Source organism: Mchenga conophoros, unplaced genomic scaffold (assembly GCF_057382185.1).
Source record: "Mchenga conophoros isolate Kocher_MC1m ecotype Shallow Benthic unplaced genomic scaffold, M_conophoros_male_GT1.1 unmapped_scaffold_5, whole genome shotgun sequence".
In the NCBI taxonomy this organism is placed as follows: Eukaryota; Metazoa; Chordata; class Actinopteri; order Cichliformes; family Cichlidae; genus Mchenga; species Mchenga conophoros.
Window position 1 is genome coordinate 354348 of NW_028182332.1, and position 25232 is coordinate 379579.

At 43.8% G+C, this 25232-nt stretch overlaps 1 protein-coding gene across 3 annotated transcripts in view; it reads left to right on the forward strand.

Moving 5' to 3' along the window:
* Positions 1-25232, forward strand: part of LOC146546194 (MAM domain-containing glycosylphosphatidylinositol anchor protein 2-like) — a 154683-nt gene that overhangs the window by 75369 nt on the left and 54082 nt on the right. For all 3 annotated transcript variants that reach the window (XR_014891017.1, XM_085266636.1, XM_085266635.1), the window contains exons 7-8: positions 18536-18865; positions 20410-20724. Coding sequence is in view for 2 of the 3 variants with exons in the window: in XM_085266636.1 (XP_085122762.1) it covers positions 18536-18865; positions 20410-20724 (645 nt within the window). In the remaining variant the exon portion in view is untranslated. The remainder of the gene's footprint in view (positions 1-18535; positions 18866-20409; positions 20725-25232) is intronic.

A 25232-nucleotide genomic window follows, 5' to 3' on the forward strand; every position in this document is an offset into this window, starting at 1 on the left:
TGCCAGAGTTTAGGGCAGTCATTTCATCAGCAAAATGTTTTCTTTGCACAAAGCTCACTATAGCTTCCTCAGCCTTGGACAAATCCTCAGTTTTGAGCAGAGTGTTCCATTTATCATCTTGCTTAACACATATTTGACTTCCACAGTGCGTGCCCAGCAACTTCTGTCTTTTCCTTGTTTGCAGTTTAAGTCTTTCTTTTACTTTCAGGATCCATGCCACACACCTTTTTAATTTTGTCCAGCTGGAGAAGTACAACAGCAGCTTAGTAGTGGGACACACATCTTCTTTCAGCACAGCTGCACACAACACTTTTACTTCTGGGTCAGCTTCCAAATGGACAGATACACAATTCATGCCTACAGGCCAGTGAACAACAGGTTTACTGAGAAATTCTGGACCATTGATCCAGGTGGAAGATTTCAGGAAACAGCCAACTGTCATTCCTCGAGAGGCTGCATCAGCTGGATTCAGCTTTGAACTGATGTACCTCCACTGCTCAACTTTTGTCAAAGCATGAATGGTGGAAACTCTATTAGCTACATACGTTTTGAACCGTGTGGTTGTGTTTGCAATGTACTGTAGCACAGTTGTGCTGTCAGACCAAAAGACTGACTCACTCAGATTAAGATTGAGTTCAACTGATAGCATTTTGTCCAAGCGCACAGCTAAAACTGCAGCAGCCAGCTGACGTGGGATGGTGACTTGTTTTAACGGCGCCACCCTTGCTTTACCAATAATAAAGGAAACACACACTTCCTGCTTGCTATTAGATAGCCTAAGATATGATACAGCACCATACCCACTTTCACTGGCATCACAAAAGTGATGCAGCTGTGCACTTTCTATCTCCCCAAATCCTTTGGGTGTAACACATCTACTAATACTAAACTTGTTAAGAAGAACTAAATCCTCAACCCATTTTTGCCAAGTTTGTGCCATTTCTGCTGGTATTGTCTCATCCCAGCCAAACCTCAGTTTACATAGCTGTTGCAGAATTTGTTTTGCAGGCAGAATGACTGGAGCTAAGAAACCCAAAGGGTCGTAAATGGAGCTGACATTGGACAGAATACCACGTCTTGTAAGTGGTTTGTTCTTGTTCACAATACTGAATGTGAAAACATCACGTTCAATATCCCATTGCACACCGAGAGCTCTTTCTGTGGGTAGCTGATCCTGACTAAGGTCCAGCATCTTTACACCTGTGGCTCTATTTTCCTCCGGGATCTGACAGAGGACAGAGCGATCACTACATACCCACTTATTGAGCTTAAATCCCCCCTTGGCACACACTTCAGTAAGCTGCTGATAAAGTGAGATGGCCTGCTCAACAGACTGAGTAGATTTAAGACAGTCATCTACATAAAAACTATGCCTGATTGTATGTATAACCTCCTCTGGGTACAGATGTTGGTTGTCATCAGCAGTCTTTAGTAGTGCATAGGTGGCACAGCTGGGGGAGGATACTGCACCAAAAATGTGGACTAGCATTCTATGTTCCACCAGCTGTTTTGTGATGTCACATCGGGCCACCAGAGAAAACGTAAAAAGTTTACGTGTTCCTCAGCTACTCTGACCTGATGAAACATCCCTTTAATGTCTGTCATAAGCACTATTGGACCCTGCCGAAAGCGAATCAGCACACCTAATAAAGTGCTAGTCAGATCTGGGCCTTGTAATAGCTCTTTGTTCAGTGATGTTCCAGAAAATGTTGAAGCACAATCATACACAACACGCAGTGTTTTCTTGCGGGGGTGGTAGACCCCATGATGAGGTATATACCACACCTTTCCTTCCTCATTCTTCAACTGTTCTTGTGGTATGATTTCTGAATGTCCATACTAACATTGTGCATGAATTCTTTGTATTCTTTAAAGAATAACTGATCCTTCTGAAACCGTTTTAGCAGATATTGCGCCCTCTGCTGAGCCACCTGCTTGTTGTTTGGCATTCTTACTTCAGGTTTACGAAAGGGTAATTTCAAGTAATAATGGCCACCCTTAAGTACAGCTGACTCTGACATTATGTTCATGAACTGTTTATCTTCTACAGACATTTCTGCACGCTCATTACACTGGCTCTCCACAAAATCTTGATTATACTGCTTAACCAGCATTTCCTCTAAACTACTTATAGAAATGCGGTTTACCTGGACAAAACTAGCATCATGCTCATCCTTTTCACTACCCTGATTGAGTGGCCCATTGACAACCCAACCGAGACGAGTTAGCACAGCATAGGGTCCATTACCCTCACTGTTAATGATTCTCCAAGGTTCCAGCGCTTTGGGAGAATTACAACCAATAAGCAGCCCAATGCCAGCATTTATCGGTGTCAACTTAACCTCCTTTAAGTAAGGCCATTTTCTTAAGTTTTCTTCTTCATGGATATTTTCTTTAGTGACAGGAATAAACTTTTGAGTGTACACATCAGGCAACCTCAAATACTCATTCTGTTTCAAAGCAGCTACTTCCATACCAAAAAGTTTATAGCTACTTACTGGCCTTTCCTGACCCATAGTCTTTAACATGATTTCCACTTTCTTTCCAGATGCATTTAACTGCATCATCAACGCCTCAGTGCAAAAGGTTGCAGAGCTGCCGGGATCAAGAAAGGCGTACGTCTCCACAACCTTCGTCCCATTTTCCAACTTCACTTTTACTGGAACAACTGACAAGGCACATTCATTAGCCCCGGCCCCAGTATGGCTATCAAAGTTCAAAGAAACAAGAGCATTTGAGACTAATGATTCTTTACATTCAGCTTTAGCTGCTTGCCAAGCTTTACTCATGTGGCCTCTCTTTAAGCAACCAAAGCATAAACCTTTACTTTTAAGGAATGTCACCTTTTCTTTGTTGGCTTTTAGTTTGAATGAGTCACATACGTCCAAAAAATGAGTTTGGTCACAAAACAAGCACCGAGTTTGATCTAACCCTTTATCTTCATGGCTTATCTGAGTCCGTTCCGGTTTGTGTTTGTCATTGATCTGTTCTGAAACTACAGCTACAGAAGTAGCAAAGCTACTGCTTTTAGTTTTAAGCGGTGTCTTTGATGGTTTTGAAGCCATCTTTTCTGTTGTGTTTTGACTTTCTCCAAAAACAGGATCTAATGCAGCTTTTGTTTGCTTTTCAAGAAAATCAAGAAGATCTTTAAATCCTGCTCTGCGATCGCACTTTTCTGTTATATCAACGATTATTAGTCGCCATTTATCACGAAGTCTAAAAGGCAACTTTGAAACAAGAATCCTCATATTGGTTGAATTTTCCAGCTCATCAAGAAACCCAGCTTCATCCATTGTGTTGAAGCAGCTTCTTAGAAAGAATGTGTAAGCTCGTAATGCTGAAGCATCATCAGACTTTAAAACTGACCAGTTAAGAGCCTTGTCTATAAATGCAGACGTTATCTTTGCTCTGTTACCAAAGTTCCACTCAAGCTGCCTTTTTGCCTCAACATAAGCTGTCTGTGGACTCATGTGCATACAACTTCTCACTAAAATTCTGGGCTGTCCTGTAGTAAACTGTTCTAAATAATAAAGCCTATCCTGCATATTATCAGTTTTAGTCTCTATTCCTTGTTCAAAAGCCTTAAGAAAGGATCTAAAACGCAAAGGATCACCACCAAAAACAGGAATGTCTATAGCTGGAAGCAGTGACAACCTCTGTTGGTTTACAAGCATCTGAGTAATTTCATTTTGCTTTGTCATAATCTCTATTAGGGCACTGCTGTGAACATCAACCTGTGAAGAGATTGGCCTTGGGCTTTCCCCTTCTGGTTTGACCTTAGCAGGTGCATGTGTCTCTAGGGGCATTGGCAAAGGAGAATGAACTAAAGGGGCTTTCTTTGTTCTTGAAGCCTTTTGAGCTGTAGCAGCAGGTATGAACTCAGTAGATGTTCCAGAAGGCGCTGTAATCCTGCCTTCTGATTCAACCTCAGCCCTGGATGCGAGGCTCTGCCGATCCTGAGCAGAGGTGAGAATTTGCCTTTTTGCATCAATTCAATTCAATTCAATTTTCAATTCAATTCAATTCAATTCAATTCAATTCAATTTTATTTATATAGCGCCAAATCACAACAAAAGTCGCCTCAAGGCGCTTCATAGATACAGAGAAAAACCCAACAATCATATGACCCCCTATGAGCAAGCACTTTGGCGACAGTGGGAAGGAAAAACTCCCTTTTAACAGGAAGAAACCTCCGGCAGAACCAGGCTCAGGGAGGGGCGGCCATCTGCTGCGACCGGTTGGGGTGAGAGAAGGAAGACAGGATAAAGACATGCTGTGGAAGAGAGACAGAGGTTAATAACAGATATGATTCAATGCAGAGAGGTCTATTAATACATAGTGAGTGAGAAAGGTGACTGGAAAGGAAAAACTCAATGCATCATGGGAATCCCCCGGCAGCCTACATCTATTGCAGCATAACAAAGGGAGGATTCAGGGTCACCTGGTCCAGCCCTAACTATATGCTTTAGAAAAAAGGAAAGTTTTAAGCCTAATCTTAAAAGTAGAGATAGTGTCTGTCTCCCGAATCCAAACTGGAAGCTGGTTCCACAGAAGAGGGGCCTGAAAACTGAAGGCTCTCCCTCCCATTCTACTTTTAAATACTCTAGGAACAACAAGTAGGCCTGCAGAGCGAGAGCGGAGCGCTCTAATAGGGTGATATGGTACTACAAGGTCATTAAGATAAGATGGGGCCTGATTATTTAAGACCTTGTATGTGAGGAGCAGGATTTTGAATTCAATTCTGGATTTAACAGGAAGCCAATGAAGGGAAGCCAAAACAGGAGAAATATGCTCTCTCTTTCTAGTCCCTGTCAGGACTCTTGCTGCAGCATTTTGGATTAGCTGAAGGCTTTTCAGTGAGTTTTTTGGACATCCTGATAATAATGAATTACAGTAGTCCAGCCTGGAAGTAATAAATGCATGAACTAGTTTTTCAGCGTCACTCTGAGACAGGATATTTCTAATTTTAGAGATGTTGCGCAAATGGAAGAAAGCAGTCTTACATATTTGTTTAATATGTGCGTTGAAGGACATGTCCTGGTCAAAAATGACTCCAAGGTTCCTCACCGCGTTACTGGAGGCCAAGGTAATGCCATCCAGAGTAAGAATCTGATTAGATACCATATTTCTAAGATTTTCAGGGCCGAGTACAATAACCTCAGTTTTATCTGAATTAAGAAGCAGAAAGTTAGCGGCCATCCAGGTCTTTATGTCTTTAAGACATTCCTGCAGTTTAACTAATTGGTGTGTGTTATCTGGCTTCATGGACAGATAGAGCTGGGTGTCATCTGCATAGCAGTGAAAATGTATGCTATGTCTTCTAATGATACTGCCTAAGGGAAGCATGTATAATGTAAACAGAATTGGTCCTAGCACTGAACCCTGTGGAACTCCATAATTAACCTCAGTGTGTGAAGAGGACTCTCCATTTACATGCACGAATTGGAGTCTATTAGATAGATATGATACAAACCACTGCAGCGCAGTACTTGTAATACCTACAGCATGTTCTAATCGCTCTAATAGGATATTATGATCAACAGTATCGAACGCTGCACTGAGGTCTAGCAGGACAAGCACAGAGATGAGTCCACTGTCAGAGGCCATAAGAAGATCATTTGTAACCTTCACTAAAGCTGTTTCTGTGCTGTGCTGAGCTCTGAAACCTGACTGAAACTCTTCAAATAAACCATTCCTCTGCAGATGATCTGTCAGCCTTAACCAACTTAGTTCTTAGAGCCAATGCTTCTTTTCTTGCTTTTAATTGAACTTCTTCCAGTTCGAGCGCATGTTTTTCTTGCAGTGCGTCCACCTCCGCTTTTAAAGCGGCTCTTTCCACTTCAGCTTCCATCAGCGCCATTGAAGCCGCACGCGAGCTTTTACTCCTTAAACTTAAGGCTGCAGTAACATTACTGGGCGCTTTACTATAGAGCCCTTGCTGCCAGGTTTAGCAACTCGTTCAGAAATCATGTCGCTCGCTTCTTGCGCTACTTGTGAGACACTATCATGCGGCGCAATGTCACTGTCATGAGATGCTACCTGTGATTCAACATTAGAGGCTGCAACTTCATCCTTTTGTGGATCAGGGTCTGCATTTATCCAAGTGTCGATTTCATGCAGAAAGTCTTTAAAACTGATCAGCTTAGGTTCATACCAATCGCTGTGATCCGTTTCTTTTTCATCATCGTTCAGCAATTTTTGAACTGAAGTCTGTAAGTCCATAAACTCTCCCAAATAATCATTAAATGTTCTCATGTATTCATCTATGGAGGCTTTTGATTCTCCAGCATCAATGAGAGCATTAATGTCATTTCGTTTTCTTGTCAGAACGCCAAGCTTCGCTCTGCGTTTTTTAATAAAATTAAAAAGCTCTCTTTCTTGTTCCTCCATTTTAACCAGCAAATTCGTTTCACAAGGTCCAAAAGATAATTGTTTAATACAAATGTTTCATGTTGCAGCTCAGCATCTCGGTTGATCCAAACAAAGTTTCGCATTTACTCACGAACTTTGCGTTATTTTTTCAGTCCATTCTGCGAAGATCCAGTCTTCCAAGTCCAATCTTGCAAGCTTTTCCATCTTCCAAGTTGACATCCAAGCGAGTCAAAATGATTTTTTGACTTAAATGTCGCGGCCTTTTACGTTCCAAACACCAAAAAGGTCCAAGAAAAGGCCGTGGGTGGCAACGGGAGGTTTGTTTTAGAACGCACTTCTGACTCCATTGTTTAAAAATCATATGTGGTTTATTTCGTGGAAAATTATAAACAAAAATCAGCCAAATAACTTCTTAAAACTTAAAATTAAACGAAAGTTAACTTAATTTGCTTTAACAACTTCAAAAGTGGTCAAAAAATCATTTTCTAACCCTCCCATCTTCCCATCTGACATTTGGCAAACAGAAAACAAAAAACCTCTTTACCACACCCATCCAGGGTGCTCTTAATCCCTTGATTAATGGGAGGGTCCATAAGCTAATAAACCAATCACTTTCCAAAAGCTTCTCCAATAAAATTAATTACAAATTTACATAACAAAACCAGGTCAGAATATTCTTACACCTTCAAAGAAAAAACAAAAATGAATACAAATTGCATTTTATAAACATTCAACAAAAATGGCCACAACAGTAATACACGGTCCTTTCCATCTTTAGCTGCATTAAATGTGCTGATTGTTCACTGGCTACTGTATCATTTGCACCTCCACTTCACATGCAGTCTTTTCTGCTAACAGGCTGTGAGCAGGATTCAAAGGATGTCTCTTCCTCTTTACAAGTTTCCACTGGTGACTCAGGAGTTATCCACTCAACCTCTCACGAGTGTCCCTCTGGGGAGAACAAGTGCAGCCACTCTGCTACAAGTGATACTCAGTACACAGAGTTACAATCAGTTATTGCCTCATCCAGCAGATGATGGTGGATGAGAAGATTTCCCAAGCTTGTGCAGCGTCAGGTCGAGCTTTATCCAATCTGAGAAGGCTTTGTATCCAGAATGACTTCATACAGGTGTCAGGCGTAAACCAGTGCTTTGTAACTGTTTCTTTGCTGATGTGAATCCAGCAAATAGCACTTTGGTTTGAGTTGGTTTTAAGAAGATAGAATAGAATAGAATAGAATTCAACTTTATTGTCATTGCACATGCACAGGTACAGGGCAACGAAATGCAGTTTGCATCCATCCAGATTATTTACACAGAGCTATACAGTAGTGCAGTTAAGATAAGTGAGGGTGTGGATAATTTCTACAGTTCAGTCCATGTTATTATTGTGTGTTTGAGGGTACAGTTGTCCATTGTGTGTGTGTATGTTCAGTCCATGAGTTTAACGTGGGTCAGATGTCAGGAGGCAGAGTTCAGGAGTCTGACAGCTGTGGGGAAGAAGCTGTTCCGGTACCTGGTGGTCTTAGTCCGGAGGCTCCTGTAGCGCCTCCCAGAGGGCAGGAGGGTGAAGAGTCCATGTGATGGGTGACTGGGGTCTTTGATGATTTTCCCAGCCCTTTTCAGACACCGCTTCCTGTAGATGTCTTTTATGGCAGGAAGTGGTGCTCCGGCGATGCGCTGGGCAGTTTTCACGACCCTCTGCAACGCCTTCCGGTCCGAGGCAGAGCAGTTCCCGTACCAGACTGTTATACAGTTGGTCAGGATGCTCTCGATGGTGCAACGATAGAAGTTCACCAGGATGTCTGAGGACAGGTGGTTCTTCCTCAGAGTCCTCAAGAAGAAGAGGCGCTGGTGAGCCTTCTTGACCAGCTTGGAGCAGTTGGTTGTCCAGGTGAGATCCTCGGAGATGTGGACTCCCAGGAACTTGAAGCTGCTCACACGCTCCACAGCCGTCCCCTTAATGTGGATGGGTGGATGTGGGTCAGCATTCCTCCTGTAGTCCACGATGAGCTCCTTGGTCTTCTCGGTGTTAAGCAGCAGGTTGTTTCTGTCGCACCACTCAGCCAGACGATCCACCTCCTCCCTGTAGGCGGCCTCATCGTTGTCACTGATGAGGCCAATCACCGTGGTGTCATCTGCAAACTTAATGATGGTGTTGGAACCATCAGCAGGTCTGCAGTCGTGGGTGAAGAGGGAGTAGAGGAAAGGGCTCATCACACAGCCTTGTGGTACACCGGTGTTCATTGTGATGGTAGATGAGCAGTGGTTATCCAGCCGGACGTGTTGGGGGTGGTTGGTCAGGAAGTCCAGTAACCATTTGCAGATGAGGGAACTGATGCCCAGGCCTGTCAGTTTCCTGATGAGCTGTGAGGGGTGGGTTGTATTGAATGCTGAACTGAAGTCTATAAACAGCATTCTGGCGTAGGTGTTGTTGTTGTCCAGGTGTGAGAGGACAGAGTGCATTGCGATGGAGACTGCATCCTCTGTGCTCCTGTTCTGGCGGTATGCGAATTGGTGGGGGTCCAGGGTGGGGGGGAGACAGGATTTGAAGTGTGCTAGGACCAGCTGCTCTAAGCACTTAGTGATGATGGGGGTGAGTGCTACTGGGCGGTAATCATTGAGGCAAGATGGGTTGGAGTTTTTGGGTATCGGGACGATGGAGGTGGATTTGAAGCAGGCCAGTACCACAGCGTGGGCCAATGACAGGTTGAATATGGGTGTTGGACTTCCTCACTGGCAGAACTCAGGTGGTGAGGGTGGGCAGGTGCTTCTCCAACAGCATCACCATCAACACAGGAGCACCTCAGGGATGTGTCCTCTCGCCACTGCTCTACTCCCTCTACACTTCAGACTTTGTGGCCACCCATGGCTCCAACACCATTGTGAAGTTTGCTGACGACACAGTGGTGTTGGGTGCCATCTCCAACAACGATGAGGCGGCCTACATGGATGAAGTGAAGAATCTGGCATCGTGGTGCCAGGACAACCACCTCCAGCTGAACGTCAGCAAGACCAAGGAGCTGGTGATGGACTTCAGAAGGAGTCAGCACAGAGACTACAAGCCCATTATCATCAATGGAGCTCCAGTGGAGAGGGTGCAGTCCTTCAAGTATCTTGGTGTCCACATCTCCTCAGACCTGACATGGGCTGCCCACATTCAGGTCCAGACCAAAAAGGCTAGGCAGCGCCTGTATCACCTACGACAACTGAGGAAGTTCAGGGTCTCTCCAAAGATACTCAGGATTTTCTATACAGGCGCTGTGGAGAGCATCCTCACACAGAACATGACATCGTGGTTCGGGAACAGCTGTGTGAAAGACCAAAAAGCTCTCCAGAGAGTGATCCGTACAGCAGAACGCTGCTGCAGGATTGCTCTCCCCCCGCTTCAGGACACCTACACCAGGAGATGCCGGACTAGAGCAGCGCAGATACTGAAGGACCCGTCCCATCCTGGCAACAAACTGTTCCAACTTCTGCAATCTGGTAGAAGGTTCCGCATCTTCCGGGCAAGGACAGAGAGACTCAAGAGGAGCTTCTATCCCCAAGCCATCCGTGCCCTAAACACACACACCCGCCCTCTCACATCATCTATAATTGACTGAGTCAGGACTCTTCCAGACACTAAACCCAGGCACAATGTACATTTCAATTCCTTTAATTTTAAATATGTTTATATTGTCTATCCTGTAAAATAGTCAGATGTCTATTCATATTAATGTACAGAATTCACCTGCTTGCTGCTACTACTGCACATTCACCCAGTGTATATACTATATGTGTATATATATATATATATATAATGTTCTTCCTCTACACACCCCCCCCCCCCCCCCCCCCCCCCCAATTTTTGCACATGTCGAGGAGCGTGTCAGGCTACATTTCACTGTGTGTTATACTTGTGTAACTATGCATGTGACAAATAAAGAACCTTGAACCTTGAACCTTGATATGTCTGTGAGCACTCCTGCAAGCTCCCCAGAAGATGTCAGAGGCATCCTGAGAGCTCGGAAAGAAGAGCGTTTGTGAAGACGTTTCACCTCTGAGAAGCTTCTTCTGTTCTAGGGTCAAATGGTTTTAATTGTTTTCATCTTCATCTAAACTAAGTGCTGGTCGGCTATTTTCATCCTCTCTCTCGGATTGTTCTGGTTCAAACTGGAAAGGTTGAACAGGAGCCATTTCCAGTGCGCCGCTAACTGTGAACTGGATGCAGTGCAACCGTTTGACGTCACTACCCAGAGTGCATTGAGAAGTAAATAACAATGGCGGCCTACTGGTGAATCGTTTTATATAAAATGTGCTTAAAAGGAAAACATCTGGTGTATTTTAATACCATGTTATTGAAAGCACAGAGCATATTTCAGCTCAAACATGTGTTAACAGCCGGGTTCCCTTTAAGGACACGCTGCATGTGGTGATACCCAGGCTAATAACCGTGTGGGAATTACCTCGTACGTGCAAACAGCTTTATTCCCACCACCTGTGTTAGATTTGGCACTTTTCATAGATCTTAATAAAGAAATGGGAACAAATGTGTTTTTGTTTCCAGCTGGTTCTTTGCTAAGTTGTCTGTTATATGTAGTCACAACACTGGTTCAACTCTTAGTTGTTTTATGAATGAGTCATGGGTCAATATTAAGTGGCTTCATTAAACAAAGGAGAAACAGTGAAAAAGCAGCCAGTGTCCACAGATGAAGCTGCAGGCTGTCAGAACAGCAGCGTAGTATAACGAGCTGTGAATGTCAGAGTCATTCACACGTGTCACCATTTTTCCTGCCTCCACACATAAACCTGACGTTACTGTGTATTTGCTCCCTCATTGATCTCACCACATGACAGGTGACATTTATGAGCAGCTAATCAGTCGGCAGTGGTTTCACGGTAGAGCCGACGCAGCGCTGACAGCACATGTATGTGTGCGCAAAGGACTCGTTTCATCTCGAGCATGTTGTTCTCTTTAAGCTGCTACAGTACAGCACTAACATCACACATACGACTGTGTTCTGACAGAGACGGAGCTATGTGTGCGTGTGTGTGTGCACGACTGCATCCACCTCTAGTTATGCAACAGACCTTTTACTGACGCAGTAAAACACACACGCAGCGTTTTGTTCTGAGGCGTTCTTGCTTTAATCTTAATGAACAAGGACAATCAGCTGCTCGCCTCACACACTGCAGCTATTTATACACACACACAGTCAGCATATGTTAAGGTATTTGTAGTGATTTGGGGGATGGGTTTCTTTGTCTTAATCCTCATTTTGATTGGTTACATGTATCTAAACCAGGCAGTCAGTTTTGGGGCTGCGACTTCCCTTAAAGGCAAGTCCTTCAAAGTACAATGTAAGGTTACGATTCAACTACCCAATCTAACTGTTAGATTTGTATTGTTGATTGTCATTTATGCTTAGAAATATTTACTCATATATGCTTAGAAGTGTATATAATCATTGGTGGATTGAAAGGATGTTTCATCCTAAAGTAACAGCTCTGTGTAGCATGAAGGGGGAGTGCGTTCACTCCCTCTACAGAGTGTTCCGGCATAGATCACACACCTCCTAGGAAAGGCCGTATCTTCTCTTGCTGATATATGGTATAGCAAACACACGTATATCTGTTTAAGTATAAGAGCCTTTTGTTCAGATGGACCGCTAGACTCCTGGCACCAGCTTTGGGGGAGTTTTCACAGGGTCACATCTGGACCTCACACACACACACACACACACACACACACACACACACACACACACACACACACACACACACACACACACACACAGTATTCTTTGTTCACATGTATACCTATGTAAGATGTCATATGTTAATGACCCTATGCATATTCATGTAACCACAATAAAAGGAGTGCTATGGGGAGCCTGGCTGAGAGTCTGATGGAGGCTAGGTGGTGGGACGACACTTGGCTCCAGCCAGATTTCCCTCATGCATGAGTAAACCAGCCTGCTTGTGTCTTGCTTTGCAGTGTAATTATATTGTCTTCAACGTTCCAGCGGATAGGTACAAGCTACAAACCTATCACTAACAATAATCATTTTGCAATTAAGCATATTAATTTGACAACATCCAAGGGATTTGAAAGAACTTAAAATTAAAGTCTCTATTTGTCTTGAAGAAATCAAAACTATGTCCAAGTTCTTGGCCATTTTAAATGTTCTACTGCATTTATTGCTACTGAGTTGTTTTGGGAGTTTACATGCACATCATTCATGCAGAGAAACTTACAACAAGAAAAAAACAACAGCAACAAAACATCTGTACTATTGAGTGTTTGTTACCAGCAGTAAGGCAAGAACTTTGCTTCCAAATATGTTCACTGGGAGGAAGTCCCTGGTCCCCCGTCTTCATCTTGGTCTGTTTTCTTATTGCATCGTGTTTTTGTTGCCTCCATACCTGAAGGAAGACACTCGCTCTCATTGAGGAATCCGAATTTTGCAGATCAAATTTTTGTGACGTTTCAGGCGTTTCTCATGATGCAGCCGCAGCTTGGTTAGTCATGACTAAATAAAGTTAAATAGGCAAACATTAGAAAGTTAACCTGGTTTTTATATTCTATTTAAATCTAAAAGGAAATTTCTAACTTCAACTATGAATTGTTACCACACATAATTTGAACATAATTAGTAAGGGTTCATTTCATTTGCAGAAACGATCCAACCTCTGAGCCAAAACTATCGTAACAGATTTCATTTAATCATTAATAAACACACTGCTTTACCTACATTAGGACCAATCAAAGTATCCTTTACCTCCGGGCACCAATAAGTACAGTATTAAAGATCTGTGCGTGATAAGGCAAGCTGTACGATTTTAGAATGGATTTCTTAATTTTAATTTCCACTGATGTTACGAGTCGATTTAACATGAATGGTAAAGGATAGATTTCTCACCTTAGTCCTGATTTTGATTGATATATGTGCCATATTTCTTAATCTTAGACATATTGATGTAGTACCAGAGTACACTGATCATTAAAGGTTTTGTCACTGATCTCAAGGGTGGATTTATCCTAAGTACAAAAGCATGCCTGTGTTTAAAAACTATAGTCATTGTTACACCTGACTCATTATTGTTGGCGGCGTTTCTACACAAATACACTCCGCTTTAACCTAAATGGGGACATTCAATGGGAAACTTTCTTTAGGGAACTGGTGAATACAATAAACTCTGATTATTAAACATTTGCTTGTGTTAAGGCAGACCTTCCCAAAGTGTGGGGCCCGCCCCCTAGGGGGGGCGCAGAGCCATTGCAGGGGGGGCGCGGTATGAAAAGGGGAAAAAAACAAAAACAAAAAAAAACAACGCTTGTGCACTGCTAGCATGTTAGTCCCCAACCCCGGGCCACAGACCGGTACTGGGCCGTGAGTCGTTTGGTACCAGGCCGCAAGAGTTGAGGCTCGAATGTGAAATTTATGGTTTTCAGGGTTTTTATCGTTAACTCGGTTTCCCTGGGTCTTTCCCGTGTGTTATGAAAGAATTGTAAAGATTTACACGTTACCATAGCGACCAGAGAGCATAAAGGGGCAGAGAGGAGGATGTTACTCAGTGTTACTGGGGCATTTTAGGAGGAGGCTGCTAATAAAGTTACACAATTACACAGTGAATTCGGGTTTATTATTATATTTACAAAATACCACCGTTTGTGTCTCGGTCGTATCATATTATATGGTTGTATTTATCGGCCACACCTTAAAGGCCGGTCCTTGAAAATATTGTCTGACATTAAACTGTCCGTGGTACAAAGAAGGCTGGGGACCGCTGATCTAAAAGGTACTTTTGAGGCCACCATCATTTGCAGCTGTGGATCGTCTTCTTGCACAGACACGCTCTGTTCACCTGGTTTGTTCACGAATGGGCCGTGCATCCATTCTTTTGAAGTTCGGGGGCTTTTTGTGGTTGGGAAGTACCGCTTGAACTCTTTTGAAAGCAGAGATGTGTGGTCTCGCACAAGCTGGGAGAATTTTGCCTCCATCTCTTCCCAAGGCCCTGCTAATGCTTGAAACATGTCAAATATCCCTCTGTGCACTTGGCAACCCCACAATTCAAGTTTGGCTTTGAATGCAGCTACTTTGTCAACTTGAAGGGACGATTTGCGACCCTGTCACTGAAATGTGCTGCTGGTTAGGACTTGTTTTTCCTGAAAGAAACCTCAGCAGTAGCTCTTGTAACTCCAACTCTGGCCAACGATGGACAGGCAGCCATCCTTTAGCATCCTTTACCATTTGTGCCCAACATCCATCTCTGCATCCATCAAAGCTGCTCGAGCAGATATGAGTGTAGGGGTGCTTGCTTTGATGTAGTTCATGACTTTAACTACGTTATTCAATATGCCAACATTTCCCTGTGAATGACACACAGACTCACATGAATAATGGATTAACAAAACAAGAATCTGGTGAATCGTTGCATATTCATACAACAAAGTGATTTATCCAAGATAATCTGAACGTGCTGGTGAGTGTGAACTGGTGTAACTGGACCGGTTTATACATCAGACATCGTCCTGACGATCCATCATCATCAAGATTTCTTTGCTAATGCACTAAAGGAGCTATAAAAACTCCTACAGACACTGATCACACAGATTCAAACAATTCATGTACAACAAACATGAAAATGTGACACGAGTTCTGTAGGATCAAAGGCAAAGCATCATCGATCCTGTTTGTAGTGACAATAGACAGTTTTAGTGTTACACTGGTGGGTAGCACTGTTGCCTCACAGCAAGAAGGTCCTGGGTCCACAGCCGCCATGTAAGTGGCGTCAATGCAAACATCCTCTGTTGGTCTCACCCATTTTCCCAGTGCAGCATTCATCAGTGTCCAGATTGGAAAAAGTAAGCAACATCTAAAACGCAGTAACTCGTTTACACTTCTTTAACCATCTTGAGCAGTAAAGTCTCAGTTGGAGCCACTTTGGTACTTTGTAAACGTTGTTATTTTTTCATCACCTAGAATGATGTCTGCAATGAAGGAATCAGAAAATGAAGCGTTTTCATCACGCGTGATGCCGCGGATCAGTCTGGACAGAACAGTCGTGATGAGGGTAATGAATCCTGTCAGCAGTTAGAGTGAAGAGCAGCACGTTGCTGTTGACGGTCCCAGGATTAAACTGAACAAATGGCTTCAGTAATAATTAAGCCCCATTCAGACGGATTAGTTGCTCTACAGCAGGAAGGGTGATTCTAATAATTTAAAATATGAAGAGACAAGACAAAATATGTGGGTGTCATTGCTCTGATAGGAACTAATGAGATACTGACGTGGGAAACAAGCCTACACAACAACCATTGTGCCACCAAACAAATTACTGAGTCAGGGCTCCAGACTAACCTTCTGCCACGGTTTTTAAAAAAGGCGCACCACTAACCCTAACCCATTCCCCACCAGTTAGGCACACCCAAATTTTTCAACTGCATTGCTTAACACCGCAGTTTTACATGTGCACTTTTTTGTGGGGGAAATTGCCGTCCACACAGACAATATTAACTTGTAAATGATTCACTAACAATGTTGTCAACACAAAGTTCTTTATTTAGAGCACATTTCTAAGGAAAGATAAGTTACTGAAAAAGTGCTTGTGCTTAAAGTGCGTTGGCACTCTTTGGCAGTATTGTAGACAATGTTAAACTTAATCATCTCATCGGCTCCTCCGACGACCCGCTTGCTGCCGCTGAAAGGCAGTGTTAGAGGGGACACTTGGGCAGTTATCGCAGCATATAATGTGTTTCCTGGATACACTGTGCTTTTTCAGCATTCAGAGGTTGATGGCTCCGTGTCAGAGCTGGTTATGAATTTCAGACAGATCAGGCCTTAACTTAACAAAAAATGTATCAATAGTTCTTTTCATCTTTTCTTATTACCCACAGCTACATCCCCTCTGTCAGGCCTAGGCTGCTCATGAGGGCTGGGCATCATCACTGATTTCTATATTCAATTCTGATTCACAAGGTCCTGATTCGATTCAGTTTTGCCTGAGACAGTCAGAAATATTATAATTCTGATCATTTATCAGAACTGATACATGTGGGACTTTGACAGAGGTGTGAGCATGACAGTAGAGGCCTTTGTGTCAAAGTAACTGAGGATAAAACAGAAAAACATGAAGGAGATTTTCCTGGCCTGGATTTTTATAGCAGAGAAACTTAAAAATATTCTGCAATATTGCATAATTTGAAAAAGTTTAAATTTCTTCAGTAGTGAACAGCAGAAATGAGGCTTTCTTGTCTGAGGTCATTTAAGTAACAAAGACAGCAGCCGGCAGCGCTGTAAGCAACGGTAGACTGATGGGTAATAAGCGAATGCAAAAAACAGAGATTTGAGACGGGAAGCTGTTCTTGACGTGCAGAGAGAGAGCTGTGCATGAAGTGCATTTTATCGTGGTGGAAGCAAAACAGCAAAAGTCAGAGTGAATTAATGGCGACATTTATCAAATGTGAATTGTAGCACGATATATACATAAATGTGTGTGTGTACAGGTACGAACCCTGTGAGTAAACTGACTTAGCCTTAGCTAAGGAAGTAGAGCAGGTCATCTGCCTGATCTAGATCCTTCTGCCCCAGTCTGCATGCCAATGTATGAACTGAATCCTGAGGTCCTCCTGATGCACTGTTAGATAGAAAACAAGTGCTCGGGGCTACGACACCTGTGAAGGGCTTTGAGTGCTCCACCAGCAAAGAACCAGTCAGTTTAAAATGGAAACAATTGTGAATTCAATAAGTTAAATCGAGGTGACGCAGATACTAAAAATCTCAGAGGAGTTCGATTCACAGTGACTACAACCTCAAGGTCAAAGGTCAACTTTTTGGAAAATCCTATGAATGCTTTAATTCAAGGACAAAGTGGTGCAGCATTTAGGTGTGTCTGCCAGGAGGGAGCACTGCTGTCATTATTTTGAGCTTTTGCTACAAACTTTAAAAAGTATATTAACCTCCTGGGACCTGCGCCCACATATGTGGACATCACATTTTGGGTCATTTAGACCAAAATACTGTCCACGAGGACATTATGCTGCCACTGTTCCATCAAAATTTAAAACGAATAATGTGTGGCTCTCATTGTTCTTAGGAACAAAAATCGGGTAAAAACAAATCTGGTGACTCTTTGTTTTTAGATTCATCGGGTCCAATATTCAAACATCAAAGAGAAATTAAAAATGCTGCTGTGGGAGAGTTCGGGTCTTTGGAGGTTAAAGATTTACTAAATACAATTTGAACCCCAACGAAACAAGAGCATCCAGGGAAAGCTGTGGATGCTCTGAAAGATGATCATAAAACATCCAACCCCTGAGTCTTTATATAGAGGGGTACTTTGTAATATAGCTAACATTTCTGTTCAAATGCGCGCGTGACAAATGCTAATAGATAGTAAGAACCTGACTGGTCGTCGCAAAAATTCAGTTGCAGGTTTTGAGTTGGACACTGTTCATAAATCCGTCAGGTTGATGCTGCAGCCTTTTGAATAATTTAAGGACCTGAGTTCCACAAAACAGCGGTTGTTTCTGGTAAATGTCAAACTTGTTGGACCCTCCGTCGGCTTGCTGCTGAACTGCTGCTCTTTCAGTTCATTCCTAGGCTCAGATTGGCTCATTGAGTCAGATACTCTGTTCGGCAGTTCATCGTTTTTGATATTCATCTTGGTCCACGCTAAGGCTGGCCCCATAAATACCCCCAAATATCACCTTTATTTGGATACATAGTTGACAGCTAACTCACACTTGTAATAAAGTTACTCCTTTTCAGCTCCTCTTCACACACTCGTGTTTGATGTCTGGTTTTAAATTTACCTGGCAGATGAATTGTCTTTTTTTTTTCCTGCTGGGAGTAAAATTATTTATGAAGAATAAAGCTGAACGCTTGTTGTCGGAGACGTTCAAGGACTCACGCTCCCTCAGATAAAGCACGTTGTTTATTTCAGTCGCACTTATTTAAACGGACACTCAGCCCTCACCTCCACAGACACATCAAACCACAACACCTGAGCATCTTCATCTTCTTTACTGCATCTTCTTTGTCAACTTACAACCGGATTGTTCTCTGAATATGTTGGAAGTTCGGTCGAGGACACTGATGTGTTTTAGTGTTTGTGTCCTCTACTTCATCTTCTCTGTCCCCAAATGTTTGTCTTTCTTTGTCCATTATGTCACGTAGGTCTCCGTAAAGGTCGCTTTTGGATCACACCTGACCCTTACCACAATGATGACAATATCCAGATTGGACGGGAGGTGAAGATCAGCTGCCAGGTAGAGGCCACGCCCCCAGAGGAACTGCAGTTCAGCTGGCTGAAGAACGGGCGGCCTCTGAGGAGTTCAGAGCGGATGGTCATCACCCACACTGACACAGACGTCTCGCCGGGAACCACCAACCTCGACATCATCGACCTCAAGTTCACCGACTTTGGCACCTACACCTGTGTGGCATCACTAAGGAACGGAGGAACCCCAGAGATTAGCATTGATGTCAACATTTCATCCACCACAGGTGAGGCCAGCTCTTATGGTAGGTGGAGTTAACAAACAGCTGCCAGCTCAAATATGCACGCTAATGAAATACACACTAATCACAGCTGCCCCGGTGACTTGGCAGCCCCTTCGAAGCAGCTGTTGTGATCAACGCTAGAGCCTGATTGGACATGGGGCTGCGGCACTGAAGGCCAAGCAGTCGGTCACCCCTGAACCACGCTCAGCCAGCTCGTCAGCTCTGCATAGGGCAGCTCCTCACAGCTGCTGATGACAGGCATTCAGATAAAGCGTGAACTTTGCCGCACACAGAACTGAGGCTGATTATAAAACCGCCCACTCCTCATATCGGGTTTTCAGAAATAATATCTTGCAGCTCTGAATTGTTTTCTTTGAACCTTGTCATCTGTGACAGCTGTTTGACGCATCCTGCATCATTTCAAAAACATACAGTGGGAATGAACTCATGTACACTTGTCACTGGCTGGTTTCCTCTGTGCCACCAAGATTAAAATAATAGTTGTTTAGTCCTTGAACTGTGGTACAAAGCTCTGAGCTTCTGCAGATACAGAGAGGAGCAGACCTTCAGACAGATGTCAGGCAGATGAACGACTGCCGGCGGCTTCCTGTTTGTTCATGACCTTGGCAGAGTGAAAGAAACAGTCAGAGAGCCCGAGAGGAGGCGGGGGTAATCGAACTCCCGCTTTAGTCCAAACTGTGCGTGACGCCTGCTGACGCATGAAGGTCACGCTTGGGTCACTCCTGAATCCCCATAAGGAAAATAAATGCTAGAACAGTCCAGCAGCTCTCTCAGTGTCACTCTAGATGAAGGACGAGTTCTCCATCAGACACGAAACAAAAACATTTTGTGTGTGGAGGCAAAGTTAACCTCACAGATGAGTCAGAAAGCAAAGGCATTATACCCACTGCAGCCTTATGAGGGGCGCCACAGCAGGATGCTCCACGTCACCCTCCTGGTGCGCCTCCTCCAGCTCGTTAGGCAAAAGTCTGGATTAATGCTCCCTAATTAGAAAGCACTGGACTTTATTCCTCTTCCTTCAACAACCACGCGCGGTATGAAAAGAAAAGAAAACACTTGGACACTGCTGGCATCACGGACAGGTTTTTGACGGGGCGCCCACACCAACGCAAAGCAGGAGACGAAGCATCGCTGAATCGTCCACACGTGAACGCAAAAAAGGAGTTTTTAAAAACTTGTTTTCGGTGATTCGAAATGCCGTTTACGTGGACGAAAGGTCCAAACGCATAGAAACGTTTTTAAAATACCCGTGTAGGTGCGGACGCAGCGTAAAAGAGTTAGTAGCTCATTTATTTGATTCATTTATTTGTAATTTAATGCAGTTTACATTTTTAGTTTAAGTGTTTACTAAATGTTTGAAGGTTGAAACAAACTGCAGTGGAGTTTGAAACAAATATGTGCGTGTGTGTTTGGAGGATGTGTTTGTGTGCGGGGGTTTCTCATGCACAGCTGTAGACCTGCTCCTCTTTTATTCTGAAGGGTCCAAACCTTGGCAGTTAGCAGATATCCTGTCTCTGTCCCTGTAGTTCCTCCAGAGCTCACCGTCCCCAGGGGGCGCTCTCACCTCATCGCTCAGGAAGGCGACACCGTAGACCTGCAGTGCCTGGTCTCTGGAAAACCCAAACCCATCATCCTGTGGTCTCGGGTGGAGGAGAGCGGGGTGGCGGCGGCGGCAACGGCACTGATGCCAGACGGCTCCGTTCAGACGGAGAGCTACGACGGCATCCTGAGGATCAGCAACGTGACCAGAGAGATGAGCGGGACGTACCGCTGCCAGACGAGCCAGTACAACGGCTTCAACGTCAAGCCCAGAGAGGCCTTGATACAGTTGGTGGTGCAGTGTGGGTAACACGCATACGTCACTCAGCCGCCACACACACAGCTCCACGATGTCACAACATTCAGAAACATAGTTTTATTCATCAGTGAGCTGTAGCCAGGAAGCAGAAGGCTGAGTCAGTTTCTCAGGCATCAGGATTCCCAGACAAAGTTCTTGAAGTTCTTTCAAGTGTCTCGGAGAACGTGGAGGCAGATCTGGGAACAAACCATCATTGCTCCTGTAACAGGTGTTCATTCAAACTCAACGTGGCTCCTCTCACTGACGTCCACTCAAAGAGTTGAGTTTACAGGCTGGCTACGTTCACTCTGCAGGTCGTGATGCTCAATTCTGATGTTTTTGTCTGCTTCTTAACACTACAAATAAAATGCGACAGCAAACGCGCTCTAGTGTGAACGCTCAACACGCCCGCATGCGCAAAAGAAGACGTCACACACAGCGTGCTCTGTTTAGACCCAGAGCAACAGCATGTTTGACTGATGGCCTTAATATAAAGAGTTCGGACTTTACGTTTCCCAATTTTTGCTTTAAGTTATTTTGTTATTTACATAATAATGTAAATAACCTAATAATGATCCTTATTGCTGTTTTAGAGAGGAGCGGTGCTTCAAAGGATAGCTGCAGATTTCTGTCAGAATATACAGAACAAATAAAATGTTTACGTTGTCTTCCCAAGAGTTTCGCTGGATGTCCAGGAAGCGTTCACCATGTCTTCTCCGGCGCTGATAATTGGCGCCTGTCTTGTGTCGGTGATGTAAAAGACGGATTTAATGCGACCTGACCATCAAGCAGCAGTCGCTTTCTGAAACATCGGATATGTGTTGGATTCAGTACCACACACGAAAGTGACCCAGATCAGATTTGAAAATATCAGATTTGTGCCGTTCACACTGTCACACCATGATCGGATAGATGGTCGCACAGGGTCAAAAAATCGGATTTGATGCGCTTTCGCCTGCAGTGTGAACGTAGCCTATGAAGTGTCCAAAAATCTGTGAGGGGCACGTTTGCTGAGCCTGGTAGATGAGTGAGGCATTGACACCACAGCACTTCCTGCAACAATAACTGTTATTAACAGGAACTCTACTTGATTTTGTTGCTGTAATGAGCTGAGGTTCAGCTCCTGCAGGACTCGTGTACGTGATTATTTATCAGAGGGGAAGTCTGTTATGCATAATTACTGCACGTTTTCCCGTCAAAGATCTCCTTGCAGCTCACACCGTAACATCTGCTGCTCATGTAAACAGCCACCAACAACTGCTGCTTTAGCCCCTAAAATACCCAGAATGCATTGTGGAGCTGACTCCTAAGCCCTGCAGAAGAAATGTCACACTGATCAAACCGATCACCAGAGCAGACAGCTCCAGATCAGTTTGATACAAACAGCAGATCAGTTGAAAGACACACCGACAGCTGCAGCTCAGCAGGTACGCGTTTCACCGCCGCGGGCGCTCGGGCCGATGCTGACGGACACATGCTGCCTGCCTGTCTCGGACAGAACTGAATCCACCACCTTCCAGTCACGCTCTGTCTAACCTGCAGGCTGCTGCGTCGCACAAAATAGCATCACAGGATGTGACGGGAAGACTTGCAGCTCCTGGCTTCATGCCGCACTAAAAGGCTGTCAGAGCAAATCTCCTCTGCAGCTCGGATGGGCCTCGTTCTGCAGAGCGTCGACGCAGACACTCACAGGAAATCAGCAGCCCGGGCTTTGAGTTTAAGGAACAAAACCTGACTCATAGTTTGAAAAACAAATCTTCTTAGTGATGCTTTATTTTTCCTTTTCGTTTCCTGACAAGTCAACATTATTAAATGCCGAGCAGATTTCATCCAAATCTGACATTTCAACAATGTTATCAACAAACCAATCTAGTATCTGAAGACTAAGAAGAAGGTGGCTGAAAATGTAGGTTGAAAATAAAACCAATTATTAGACATGTTTTAATAGATTAGGAAAACTCTGTGACCCCACCTACACAGTACGGTAAAGACTCTACAGTAAGACAGTCAGACCTCCCCGTATGAGCAAACGCTTGGTGACAGTGGGACAGAAAAACTCCCTTTGAACAGGAAGAAACCTCCGGCAGAACCAAGCTCAGGGAGGGGCGGGGCCATCTGCCGGGTTAAGGGTTAAGGAGAGGGAGACAGGACGGAAGAGAGACAGAGAGGTCTATTAGCACATAGTGATTGAATAAGAACCAGTGCATCATGGGAATTCCCCAGCAGCCTAAGGGAGGATTCAGGGTCACCTGGTCCAGCCCTAACTATATGCTTTAGCAAAAAGGAAAGTTTGAAGCCTAATCTTGAAAGTAGAGATAGTGTCTGTCTCCTGAATCCAAACTGGAAGCTGGTTCCACAGAAGAGGGGCCTGAAAACTGAAGGCTCTGCTTTTAAATACTCTACAACAAGTAAAATAATGATTTAATGTTAGACATTTTCAAACATTTCATATTAAAAATGAATAGAAGAATAGAATCACATAAAAACATGGCACAATGTTTTTTCCATTTTCACTGAAATCAGACTTTTGTAGACAGAAGGTGTTTAATGGTGTTCAGCCACAGTAAGCAGATTACAGTCAGGTTATAGGTGGATTACTCTGAAATAAGTGAAACAACGTTTAAGTCACAGCGACACAGATTTAACTTCTAAGTGTACGTGAATAGAAAATCTCCCTGAGCCTCGAGAAACCTGCTGACAGACAAATAAACACGAGTAAATCTGTGAGCGAGAAGCGAGCTGTACAGCACAAAACCTTGTGAGCAACATTTCAAATGAGCTGTTTCAGGGTTCACTTTGACAATAATCCCTCACAGGCTCTTACTGGATGTGACTGGATTACAGAGGAGACAGTGATGTGTGGTGGTGACAAGTTAAACAAGTTAACCTTTTTTGATTATTATTATTATTAAAGTGCAATTCGAAAATGTTTTTTTTGAAATGAAGACTTAAAAAGCATTTTTAAAATCAGTTTATTAAATTGGAATTCAAAAATGAATTCACAAATGCAGATTTTATTCTACAATTCATTAATTAAGCACAGAACTGTTTGGCTCTTGTGGTCCTCCGTACTGTAGCAGCTGTTTAAAATCACACCAAGGGACGGGGGGGGGGGCTTGGACGTTTGACCCATTGTTCTCTGGAAAATATTACAGCCTAGGAGAGCAGCTGCTTTATTAAAACCAAATGATTACAAACTTCAGATCAATTAAAATACCTCTGAGGCACAGGAATGTGCAGGTCTTAACTCAAAGCTGGTGCTTTCTCAGGGTTAATGGCAACATGTGCAGTAAGTTGCCTTCAGGTGAATCATGGTCAGTGCATCTCTCTGAGTGCATCCTAACAGCAGCTTTCATTTGCCAAAGACAGTATGATGTGGTAAACATGGCCATCGCTGCATTGTAGCATGAAAAGCGTGACACAGATGCCCCGAACTGCTGAGCGGATGTTGAAACAACAGCCACTCTCCCGCCTACAGTGTCATTAAAGAAGGTTGCTGCATGAAACAATGTGAAACAAATTCCACTAAAATCCCAGAATCTCGTTTTCAACATTTTTATTATCTTTAATAAAATCCAGCATTGCAGTGATGCGCACATCATTGCATTCTGTTGAGATTACCTCGTACATTAAATTGTTCTTCGTTTGGCCCTGAAGTGTCTCGTGGAGCAGCTGCTCAAACTGCAGGAAAGAGCAGAGTTCATCAACAAGCTGGGACTGGGTCCAGCAGTGTATTATGGGAAAGCAGGGTTAGAAGTCTTCTTTGACCAATCAGAGGGCTTGGCTGAAGGTCGGCATCAGGCAGAAGCGTCCGGTTGACCTTTACATGTTCCTGCTGTGTTTCCCTCTCAGTAGAAGGTCGTGGAAACATGTCCAGGGGCTCGAAACGAACCTCAGACCTGTGTGTGTGTCTGTGTGTGTCTGTGTGTGTGTGTCTCATGTACACAGGATGAGTTGTGCACCATCTCAGGAAATCACCTGTTTGAGTGAAACCTGGATCCTTGAGTGGAGCAGACTAATGGCTCGTGTGGTTCATGGTTCAGGTGCCAGAGTAACGTTTACTCTGCTCAAAGCCTTTTCATACGTTACAAGCTACATTCACACTATTGCTTTATTGAACTTAGCAGAACAGTCGACGTGTCACCATAATTTGGGGCTCAACATCTTGCCCAGAAACAGCAGCTCAGTGAAGACCTTACAGGACTTTGAGTTTGTGGTTGCAGGATCCTCGGGCTCTCGGGGAGATATTCTCTGGGCTTACGAGGCAAAAACCTTTTTGAACCTTGTACATCTGGCGTAAACACAGCACTTCAGAACAAAAGGGTGATTTGCTGAAAGTGTCCTACTGTGTCAGGACCTGGACACGTTGCTGTAGTTGATGCAACCATAAATCCTGTAGAAGTTCAGTGTGGGTGCAGCAGGACGAAGATCCAAACTACACCAGAGTCCACCTCTGATTGGCTCCAAGTCTGGACTTACATCCGATTGAGATGAATTCAAACCCTCAGTGCA